Raw genomic sequence first — 12,090 nt, 5'->3', positions numbered from 1 at the left:
TCAATACATAGTTATCATAGGGAACAAGCACAGTGTGTGGTTTTTGAGCAGCCATTTTGTGAGTAACCCCCATTAAAATCTTTATTTATTTGTTTGTTTGTTTGTTTGTTTGTTCGTTTTCCATATTTTAACAAATCAATCCAAATTATTTCAACATTTTAAAAAAATAATTAGGTTTCCCGCTCCTGTTAAAAACTTATGTACAATTCTTCCTGATGTTGCCTCTTCATTTTTCTTATTTAATCATCTTCTCATCCTTCTGTTCATTTTGATCCATTTACATAGCTATCCGCTCTTGTTGCCTTACAGTCAGCTCTTCTGTTGTTTCCCAAACACATAAAAGTTCATTTCCCGCGTGCAGCCCTCTTTTCTCAGGTTTGGTGTGTAGAGAGATTAACCACCATCATTCATTGTCCATTCACATTCCACTCCCCTGAGAACTCCTTTGAAAGCAGTCCTTCCGTTGTTCAAGGATACACTGAGCCACAAATAACTCCCCAACAAGACAACCATTCCGCCATTAAAACTCTGGGGATTATTTTCCAGAGCCCGCAGTTGGAAATCAAAGTCACATATAAAATTTCCTGCCAAGTATAATTAGCAGTTTCTTGTCCTCACAAATCGCTCTCTTCTCACTCCAGATCCAGTCCAAGCATAATTTATATAAAATCCATACATTCGAGGGGGGGGGGGTAGAGAAAAGCATTGTGAAACCCTTAATAGAGCACAAATCATTGGCTCCCCCCTCTCTCAGTGTCAGATAACATCATAATGCCTGCACACAGTTATTTCATTTTGTAGGGGTGGGGTCAGGAAATAAAAGACCCTTAAAAAACCATGAAAGCAAAGTTATTTCATTCCGGCTGCTGTAAGAAATTTCTTGCTTGTTCAAAGTCATTCAGGTACCATCATAGCTCATGCCCAGTCCATTCGGTAGCTGGTTAATTGCAGCCCATTATCATATGCCGCTTCAGGAGTGCCCCATAATTCAGGATAATATTCCAAATTCTTGAGGAACCATTCACAAATTGTGCTGCCGATGGAGGCATATCCATGGCAGGGACACACTCCCAGTTTGTGCCCGTTCTGCCTTTCGGTTAGGCATACACAGGCATAAGCGGTACAAGGATGCAGTGAACTCCCCAGAACCGCCTGAGGAGCATTGCCAGGAATTTTTCCTCATAAATCCTGGTTTTCCCCTGCTTGAACCTCCCCTCTGCCCCAGAGGGCAAAAGAGAGCTAGCGCCATGAATCATGTGCATGGCCAGAAACCAACCCCATTAAAATCTAATCTACGTCATAGTAAGCATAAACATAACTTTAAAAAGGACAATAGCCATTTTGTCACAGAGGGCAAATTCTAGTTACCGTATTTTTTGCTCTATAAGACTCACTTTTTCCCTCCTAAAAAGCAAGGGGAAATGTGTGTGCATCTTATGGAGTGAATGCAGGCTGCACAGCTATCACAGAAGCCAGAACAGCAAGAGGGATTGCTGCTTTCACTGTGCAGCGATCCCTCTTGCTGTTCTGGCTTCTGAGATTCAGAATATTTTTTTTCTTGTTTCCTCCTCCAAAAACTAGGTGCGTCTTGTGGTCTGGTGCGTCTTATAGAGCGAAAAATACGGTACCACTATTATAATTGGGGAGGAGGCATGGTCAGTCCTTGCATGACGCAGGGTGCAGTACCTTGCTTTGACAATGGATCTGGACCTCCTGGGAGTGTGGTAGATCCACCCGCTGCTGCCTCTGCCATCAGCACATGGTCCCTTCCAACTCTCTTGTTCCATGGCAGTGGCATCCATTCCCCGTTGGCACTTGGAACATGGAATAGTAACTTCACATGCACAATATCTTCAGTTGCCTACATGCCAGGCATCTATCACTGTGAACAGACAAATCTGGGACACCTGCGTCACTGACAGCCATCCAGCTCCAAGGGAGCGATGAAACTGGAACTAATGACAATGCGAGATGCCATGTCTGTATTGCCTGGATAGCAGGTCTGGTGAGGGTGTGGCCTTTAACAGCCACCTTTTCCTGGCATTTTGGAGCTTGAGTGAACATGGAAAGCCCTTGGCAAAAAATATTGAACCAAAAGCTTATTTCGTTAATTGGCTCCTATATTATATTCTACTCCATATTTCTAGTTCGGTATATTTTACATTTTCTGAAACATATCAAATCATTCCTAATTATTCCTATCTATGGTCTGGCTACTGATCCTTCCCCTTATTTTGCCACAACTGTCCACAGTGAGGCAACTGGGGAGTTACAGTGGAAGGAGATTCATTGCTTCCAGTCTTGTGACATCAGCTTGTTGCGGCTGGACTAAGCTGAGCCTGGAATGTCCTGGCCCTTCTCTTGCATGTTATAATCCCCCCAGGGTCTGACCTCATGCTCAGTCTATACTCTTCCCATTGCTTTATGAATGGAAACATCAGGACATAACACGGGAGCCTGGGCTGGAGGGAGGCTCCCACCTTCACCAAGACTTTGGAGACCATCCCATCTACTCCAGCTCTGGCTCTGGAAACAGAACAGATGTCAGAACAGAAGGCCAGGAACCATGAGCCAAAGACAAGCAGGGGTGTGTGTGAAACTTTTGCTTCCTGTTTGACTCCCAAGGCCTGATCTGGGTTGGAGCTCCCCAGCATCCGTCCCCTACCGGGTGTCTGTTTCTGTGGAGAGGACAAAGCCTTGTCAACAGAATGTTTTTCTAGTGAGGAGTGCAGCAGGATCTTTTCTGAATGGGAAAGTCAGCCAGCAAGAAGGGCAGTGAGAATGAGCAAAAGAGAGGAGTTGGCAGGGAAATGTTTAGAGAGGAGCAGGGGAAACAACTGGGAGTGCAGTGAAGAGTGGGGGCATTAGCAGAACCTAGCATCAAAGTGCTCTCGTGCCTGTTTCCCATCTTTCTTTCTCCACATACAAGCTCCCCATCTCCTTCCCCCCTTGCTTTTTTGTCTTTATCAGATGCTTCAGCTGTAAGAACTCTTTCTGAATTTTTGTGGCAGTTGCAAAGCAGCAGTGTGAAAAGGGCGAGAAGAGAACTGAGCCGAGTACCAGGCAACAGGAGGCTTGGGCTGTGGGGCCCTGGCCCCATAGCATATCCATGGAGATACACACTTCGTCTCAGTTGCTTAACCAGCATTCGCCACTCAGCACCTGTGCAACTGATGCTGCTGTGAACTGGTGCTCTCAGAAGGTGCCTTCACATGTTAGGAGGAAGTGCCAGAAGAGGAGGACTCCTGAGTGACTTGTGCTTCCTTTTTTGGCACCTTCAGGGTAACATGTGAGGAGGGAAGGATTTGCATGCCTCCTCTATGTGTGTGTGGGGGGGAGATTGACTGCTTTATTGGGCCCTGCATGTTGGCCTGGATTCCCAAACTGCAGTGGAGGGGAACCTTCGTGAGGGAAATGCACAGAAACTGCAGGCATTTGGCTCACTCCCAGCTGTCTTGTACCTGGTGGAAAGATGATATGGCTGCAGTCCCAAGCTTGCATGTGCTGAAAATGTGTGCGCACACTGGGAATTTACCCCTGCAGCAACTTCAGTGCAGCTTGCTCATGCAAGCCATCAGATCATTTCTTAACTCCCCCCAACCTTTCTTGCTGGCATAGGCAAATGAAGCCGGCATCCTCTTCAGTTTCTAGGGACTGTTGCTTACATGCGTGTAATGGGTGGGTTGATGAAGGCTAGGGCTTGAAAAGCTGTAAACATAAGCTTGAGAACACATGAGCTGTGTACTGTTATGGTGCCTGGTGACTTTTCGAGATGGAAGGAAATTTCAAGAGCAACTTCACCTTCTAAAAGGAAGAACAAGTGAGTGGTACTCCTGAAGTGCAGGAGAAACTCATCCATCTCCACGAAGCAGTGTGGCCAAATGGCAATGCTGCCTTTGTGGACTGAAACAAGCACAATATCTTACTTATCAGTTAGTGTGCCAGGAGAAGACTATACTGCGTTCAGCTCTGGCTAGCAGCAAACTTGCCCCTGACGAGATAACTTGCTGGAGGAGAGCAAGGCAAGAAGGAGGTGTCTGTCTTCCTCCTTTGCCAGAGGTGCGGCTGCCTGTCCCTCTCAGTTTGTGGGGCTCCCTCAGAATGTCAGTACTTGGAGGTGCCTGATACTCCAGATCATGGGAGCCAGCTCTCCTGCGTCATTCCATAACCAAAGAAGGACCGAGTGCAACAGGTGGAAGAGCACCTAAGGTTTGCATTAGGAACTGCTTCAGCTGCAGCATTTTGCACCGCTTTGTCAAACGCTGCCAGAAGTATTTGGCCATGGGGCTGAAGAGTAAATAACAGCAGGTTAAAAACACACTCACCCTCTTTGCTTTTATAAGTTGTCAAGCTTATCGCTGAGAACATCATGACTTTTTGGCACTTGGAACACTAAAGCCATCCCTTTCTAATGTTAAACTCTGGTAGGCATAGGGGACCATTTGACACTCAGAATCCTTGCTCAATAGTATTCTCTTTGGCCTTGGCAATGAGACTCTGTTGATGTGGCATTCAGGCAGGCATGCCAACTCTAGGGGGTGGAGGTGTCATCAGCCCTCTCAATATTCCCCCCAGTAATGAAGGGGCAGAGGAGGCTGAACCACCAAGCATGGCACAGCATAATAGTCAGGTTTCTCCCTAGCGCAAGAGAGGACCAGCTGTGGCCATTGAAACTGCATGGCCCTGGACAAGGCCTCCTCCTGACAACACACATGCAACATTACAGGCATGCGACACACATTGCGTGCCACACCACTTTCCCCCCATCTTCATCCCAAGGTGGCGCCTCTGCACACAGGAGAATACAAATGACTCACAGTTTATCTCTCCCCAAGTCTGGAGGTGCATTTTGCTCCCCTAGAGAGATGCTTGTTCATGAGATGCAGAAGTGTGGTCAGACAAGACATGAGTCAGTTGCACGTCGTCTCAGTGTCATGTCTTAAGCCATCCTGTGAGAACTTGCAGTGAAATTCCCCAAACTTCTTGGAAGTCCTCAGAGCCCTGGGATTACAAATGCAATAAACGTCACTGGTCCAAAGGCCATGGCCAAAACATGATAAAACTGGGGGTGTACTGCTTCCTGAGAAGTGAACTGTCTAGGTTGCTTGCATGGCAGTTTTTCAGTTAAAATTTAATTTTGTGCACAATGCTCTCACACCTTTCTTCCCTTCGGGGATGAAAACTAATCGACCCAAGACAGTTTAAAAACAACAAGGTTTTGTAAAGGCATTTTGTCTCTGATCAGTAAGATTCTTTAAAATTTATGGTTTCTTGTTAGGAGAAAGTTTTATTTTTTTCAAACTGCTCACAAGAAAGGGAGATTTTTTTGTTAAAAGTAAGTAATTGTCATGAAGGTACAGAAAGGCCCAAGTCAATTTTTAAAATTTGCATCTGCAAACATTATTTTTTATTTTTGTGTCAACAGACCCATGAAATAAAACACGTCACCTGCAGATCATGAGTTTAATATTTCCTTCTTCCAAATGTAATCTGGTTGTGGCAGGGGTAGGGGAACACCAATCCACAGCCATGGGTCAAGCCAAAACCCCAGCAGAAACTCCCCCTCCCCAGAATTCCCACAGGGTCAGTGCAGTTTCATCAGTTGCTTCACAGGCAAAACCCAACAGTCCTCATTAGCTTCAATGGGCCAAGCATCACCAAGTCTCCCCATAACTGTTGCTAATATTTAGGCCCTGGCCTCTTATTCAGACTCTCTTTGAGCCTAATTCTTGGTATTTCTGAGACAACTTGACCAGGAGGGTCAGCCAGGCCATCCTAGACACCAATAACACCACATGGAGATGGTCTGACCTGGCAATAGTGGGACCTGTTTAGAGTGGGGAAAGTAGCTGGTTCTAGAAAGGGTCCTATTTGATCCATCTGTCATCCTCTTGATGGCCTCACTTTCTTGTCCTCTTGTAGTCTTTTCTGCTTCAGAGTCACCCCAGGCCAGCCTTGCTTCTTCTTCTCCAGGTGTTGCCACCACCCCTGTAGGCCTTTGCTCTCTTTCCACCTGTAGGATCTTCTGTGAGTTGGGCTGGGTGATTGACAAGTTGTGAATCCTCAATGAGCACACTGAATCTCAGGCTACAGGGATTTCAGCACAGGAGGAAGGAGGTTAGTCCAAGGCAATCCTCATGGATCCCTCACACAGAATCTTCTGCAAGAGCTGCAAGTTTCTAGTGCAATAAAATGCTCCCATGACAAATGAGACAAGACTGTTAAAGGCTGGATCTGCCTTGTAAAGCCAAATGGTCATAAGCAAAAATCCTGTAAAGATCACTTTCTCCCATATGAACCTACGCTACAGAGTCATTTCTTTTGGTGTGGAGCGGCTGGCACTCTGTGTCGGCCCTAAGAGTGATCCCCACTCACTCATAGACTTGATCATTTAGCTTTTTGACACATGAGTAAGTTTCAACAATTCCAGGCCTGGGAACCCAGGGGAGTCCATGGTTTTGCTGATAAAAGAGGTTCTCTGCGAGAAGCTGGAGAGGCTGACACCTAGTTGGTTTCTGCTAACCCAGGTGTGCTCTTTTTGCAGCTCACTTCATCTGCAGCCGTTTCCTCCATTATGAGCCAGTCTTTGAAATCTGACCCATCCTTAGCTCTGCTACTGCTGGCCAATGATATATATGCTGTGGATCTGGTGCTCTTCTGCTTGACAGTGGCACAGTTGGGCATTGCTCAGCATTGGAGATCTGCTTCAAAGCTACTAAGGGAGGCTGGGATAAATAACATCTGGAGTGTAGTCCTATCAGAACATCTCATGCAACTTAGGAGGGTAGTGAGAGGCTTCTCTTAGAAGGAAGCATGGCTCCTTTTCTTCTTGTTCCTTAACAAGGACCGGCCCTCCCTTTCTCCTCCTGTAACCCAGGTCTCCATGTGCAAAGGCTATATGGTGGCCGCCTAGATGCAAGGGCTGCTCTGAGTATGACACCAGATCTCCCGGGGGAGCTGGAGCCTTCTGTGCATATACGGGGGCCATTCTCTTAGCTGCTTTAATGTCCATTCTGCCTGACTCCATATTCAGTGATGTTCTGCATGTGCATGTAACTGGAATTATTTTGTTTGCATTGTTATATTGAAACAATAAAAAGTAAGTGTGGGGGGAAGAGGAGGACAGTTAACTAAATGGAAATGACATTAATTGGAATATAACTAGTCTAATTTGCTATCAGGAGTTGGTTACTGGGACGTGACTATTTCACCTTGAGAAGACTTAGCATAGATTTGCAAAAATGTGGTTGAGGCTTGGGATTCACCTTAGAGGTGCCAGGTGTGGAATCAGGTAGATGCCCTGGCATGCAATAGACTTTGCGGTGCAGGACAGCCCTCTGGAGCATAGGAAGTTCGGAGGAGGAGCATCTCTGCAGGGAAATGTTAGATTACTGGCTGCCTGGCTCAACCGTAGGAACAGAGTACCATGTGGCGGCATTGGAAAAGCCTCCGAAACACGCAAGCTTCTCTGCATGTTTCTTGACACACTTGCGCAGAAGGGCAACCCCAAAGAAAAATGAGGCATAAGGAGAGCTATCCCAAAATTACTTTGAATTCCGTGACTGACCTAAAGTAAGGTACATGTGTACAGGACTTCAGCCTCAGACTGCTCCTGCTTGTCATGGGAAAAAGGAAGAAGAATTTACTGTTTTATTCCTTCTATTTCTCCTGTAGCATTTATGGCTCCTATCGCTGTTTCTTTACTCTTCTTGTTTTGTTTTGTTTTTTAATGTAGATGTTGTGTTGTATTTTATTATATTTTTAATGGGTTTATTGACTATGTCCCCCTTGGTGGCTAGATAGGAGGCAGTAGAGTAGGGGTCTCCCAAATGAATAATTCCACATGGCACAGAAATACTACCTCCCTGGCCAGCTGAAATCCTATATACAACAGCCCTCTCTAGTTTCCAACCTTCCTAGACAGGAAAATAAAGGGCGTCAGAGCTAGGCTTGTGTGTTCTGTGTAGTTAGCCCCACATTCATATATATATATATATATATTCATTCCTATAAAGATTCTCAAAACTGCTGGATCTTGCTGCCACTAATTATGTTGTTTTCCACCCAGTATGTGTTGCCCAGGGGCATATGGGCAAGAAAGCTCTTGGTGTGCAATGAACAATTTTGCCCTTTACTCCAGGGCTGCTTCCTTTCCCCTTTTTGAGACCTTCTGGAAGCACTCATGAGGATGGGTGTCTTAGCTCCCCATCAGCCCCTAAGCGAAGCCTCGTCCAGTAGGAGCATGTGGCTTCCAGATGGCCGCGCTGGGCTGGGTCCAGGTGGTGCTGAGCAAAGAGAGCTGTCATGGTCCCAGCTGGCAAGTGAGCTGCCTGGAGGAGGGTGACGTGGCAGTGTTGGGAATTGACCCCTCGCCCGTGCCTGGATGGAAGAAGGGGACAGGAGGCCAGTTGCGGGCACTGCCACTGGGTCTTTGCCCTTTGGTAGGGCAGGTTTTGCTGGCATTTGGGTTTTTTAAGAGCTGGCTAGGATCATGGCTCTGGCAGGCTGGCATGGCAGGGAAGGATGAGGAGGGGAGGGAGACCTTGTTTCCTAAAGGATCCCGGATCCCCTGGTGCTTTGCTGCAGAAGGAGGGAGAGCAGCAACAATAGAGAACATGAAAACTCTTGTAAAGGTTTCGATTGCCTGCGCTAAAGCCCCGACTTCCGTCACTGTGGCAACATGGCATAAGGTTTGGTTTCCATAGCTACCTTCACAGCTGTGGAACAAGCTATAGATACTTTGGGGAAAGAGAAGGGGGGTTATCCGGAATGAGCCAATTTCGCAGGGAAAACAGGAGTTTATCCTGTGGGGTATAGTTGCTTAGGAAAAAAGCAGGAGTGTGAGTGCTATATTCTGCAGTCTGGCCCCCTCCACAGGAGCTTCAAATGGGTCACGACACAGACTTCAACAATGTTGTGAGAACACTTCCTTTTTTATTTTTTAAAGCAAGCTGCTAGTCCATAAGGCTCAAAGATATGTCCCCAATGCCTGGAGAAATCTCAGAATCCAGAGGGAGTTGTGATGACTAGGATTTACAGCTGTATGGCTTCAGTGTCATGTACACTTCTTTGTTCTTTCCCATGACTAGCAGGGGAAATTATGCAAAACAAACATGTCCTTAAATTGCATAATATATGCATGCTGCAGGATTCTGTTTTTCTTTTTGCAGAAATTGTTTAAGCATGGCAGAGGATTTTGATGGTGGGGGAGGGGAAGGGGGAAACTGCAACCTTAATTTTATGGTCCTGTCTAGATGTCCGTGTCTCATCCCCAGTCTTGCAGCTGAGCAAACCAGGTGCATAGGAAGTATCCCAGAAAAGGGGGGTTGCTTTTCCCCCTCCAGGGTATGGATGACCTAACTGCAGAACAGTCTCCTGGACTGTGGAAGCAGCGTGTCCCTGAAATGAGAGCCACCTGGTTGTGCTGAAGGTGTTTGTTTAGGGGAGAGCATTGGGTGGGCAAGTTCACAGCTGTTTTCTAACCGCCTTATGATGTGCTTTCTTTTCTCTCCTTCCGGCCACCACCTCCAGCTTGTGGAGCAACCCTGCAGGACAGTCAAGGGAACTTCTCCTCGCCCGAGTTTCCCAATGGGTACTCTGCACACATGCACTGCATCTGGAGGATTTCCGTCACCCCCGGGGAGAAGGTAGCTGCCGCTCCAGTCCACCTGTCTCACAGCCCCTGGCCCTTCCCTCTCCTTCCAACTCACTGCCTTTAGGGAGGCTGGGATAGAGGGAAGTGACTGTTTCCAGTGTGATGTTGTGGGCTAAGCTTTCTTATCCTTCAAAATGACCTTGACAGATTAGAGAACTGGGCCAAAACAAACAAGATGAATTTTAATAGGGAGAAATGTAAAGTATTGCACTTGGGCAAAAAAAATGAGAGGCACAAATACAAGATGGGTGACACCTGGCTTGAGAGCAGTACATGTGAAAAGGATCTAGGAGTCTTGCTTGACCACAAACTTGACATGAGCCAACAGTGTGACGCGGCAGCTAAAAAAGCCAATGCAATTCTGGGTTGCATCAATAGGAGTATAGCATCTAGATCAAGGGAAGTAATAGTGCCACTGTATTCTGCTCTGGTCAGACCTCACCTGGAGTACTGTGTCCAGTTCTGGGCACCACAGTTCAAGAAGGACACTGACAAACTGGAACGTGTCCAGAGGAGGGCAACCAAAATGGTCAAAGGCCTGGAAACAATGCCTTATGAGGAACGGCTAAGGGAGCTGGGCATGTTTAGCCTGGAGAAGAGGAGGTTAAGGGGTGATATGATAGCCATGTTCAAATATATAAAAGGATGTCACATAGAGGAGGGAGAAAGGTTGTTTTCTGCTGCTCCAGAGAAGCGGACACGGAGCAATGGTTCCAAACTACAAGAAAGAAGATTCCACCTAAACATTAGGAAGAACTTCCTGACAGTAAGAGCTGTTCGACAGTGGAATTTGCTGCCAAGGAGTGTGGTGGAGTCTCCTACTTTGGAGGTCTTTAAGCAGAGGCTTGACAACCATATGTCAGGAGAGCTCTGATGGTGTTTCCTGCTTGGCAGGGGGTTGGACTCGATGGCCCTTGTGGTCTCTTCCAACTCTATGATTCTATGATTCTATGATCCTTGGAATCCACAGCCCACAAAGGGAAGGCAGGATGGGATCACCCAACTGAAGTTGGATCTGGGTGTGTGAGTGAAGGCTTGTCCTCCCCTTCTTGTGCAGTGTCTTCCTCCTTTGACCCCATCTTAACACTGCTTCTGAAGTAACATTTCCCTTAGTTGTGAAAACTAGGACATTTGAATGCTGTGATGCTGGAAATCAAAGTTATCAGATGCATGCTATGAGGAGAAGACTCCAGCTTTGTGAGGAGCCTTTCATAGTATTACAAAGATGCATTTTCAGGACCAGAGCAGGGAAACAAAAAGATAGAAACTCAATTTCTTTCTCTTGTTTACTCAGCTATTTGTCAGGTTTGCAGACAATAACAAAAATTTCCCATCATCTGTTGACCTTTGCCATATCCGTGTCTCTAATACTGCTCTCTTAAGCTGTAGGTTTATTTCTGTTTCCAATGACTTAAAATAGAGAGTGATCATTCACGTCAAGCAAAGTGTGAGCTGGACTCAGGCACAGAAATTTGGGGCCATTTCCAGACTTATGAGCCTAAATGACTGCTATCTTGGAACAACATTGTCTGCAATTGTTTTCCACAGTTGCAAAAGGACACATGATTTCAGCAGTCAGAGTTTGAAGTTGTTGGTTTTTTTGTGCTTCTGGAGCTATTCTGGGAGGTCTAAAATCATCTCAAAAGTGCAGATCCAGAGTAATAATAGGGGAAATCTGAACCAGTGCCAGTGACCTGTTGACCTCTTCAGTATTGCTCACAACATTCCACGTGGACTCAGAGGGCCACAAGTTTAATGGTGCTTGCTTGTGCACTTTAAAAGCAGTCTGAATTACAGCATGACACATTTCTGCTAAATGAAGAGGCGACAGCCCTGACCTGATAAGGAATGGGGCAGAGTTTAAGAAGGGCTAAGTTCTGGGACCTGAGGGAGCTGACAGCTGACCGCCAGTTCCAATAATCTGGAAGCAGAGAGATTATCAGTGGCGCAATTGGAGCCTTTGCAGCACGGTCCAGACTCTCAGTTTTCAAAAGAGAGAGAGAGAGACAGTTGGTCTCCTAGGAAGAAAATTACAGAACATTTTGAAGTAATGTTTTGTACCCGCTGGGACGCAGGTGGCGCTGTGGGTTAAAGCCTCAGCGCCTAGGGCTTGCCGATCGAAAGGTTGGCGGTTCGAATCCCTGCGGCGGGGTGCGCTCCCGCTGCTCGGTCCCAGCGCCTGCCAACCTAGCAGTTCGAAAGCACCTCCGGGTGCAAGTAGATAAATAGGGACCGCTTACCAGCGGGAAGGTAAACGGCGTTTCCGTGTGCGGATCTGGCTTGCCAGAGCAGCGATGTCACGCTGGCCACGTGACCCGGAAGTGTCTCCGGACAGCGCTGGCCCCTGGCCTCTTAAGTGAGATGGGCGCACAACCCCAGAGTCTGTCAAGACTGGCCCGTACGGGCAGGGGTACCTTTACCTTTACTTTGTACCC

General features: G+C 46.8%; 1 protein-coding gene across 3 annotated transcripts in view; it reads left to right on the top strand.

The window, feature by feature from the left end:
* The window catches only part of BMP1 (bone morphogenetic protein 1), a 168,341-nt gene that overhangs the window by 121,471 nt on the left and 34,780 nt on the right, over positions 1–12,090 (top strand). For all 3 annotated transcript variants that reach the window (XM_079954952.1, XM_079954953.1, XM_079954954.1), the window contains exon 8: positions 9,532–9,647. In XM_079954952.1, the coding sequence (XP_079811078.1) occupies positions 9,532–9,647 (116 nt within the window). The remainder of the gene's footprint in view (positions 1–9,531; positions 9,648–12,090) is intronic.

Source organism: Podarcis cretensis, assembly GCF_951804945.1.
Source record: "Podarcis cretensis genome assembly, chromosome: 15".
In the NCBI taxonomy this organism is placed as follows: Eukaryota; Metazoa; Chordata; class Lepidosauria; order Squamata; family Lacertidae; genus Podarcis; species Podarcis cretensis.
This window is presented reverse-complemented; position numbering and strand designations above follow the sequence as displayed.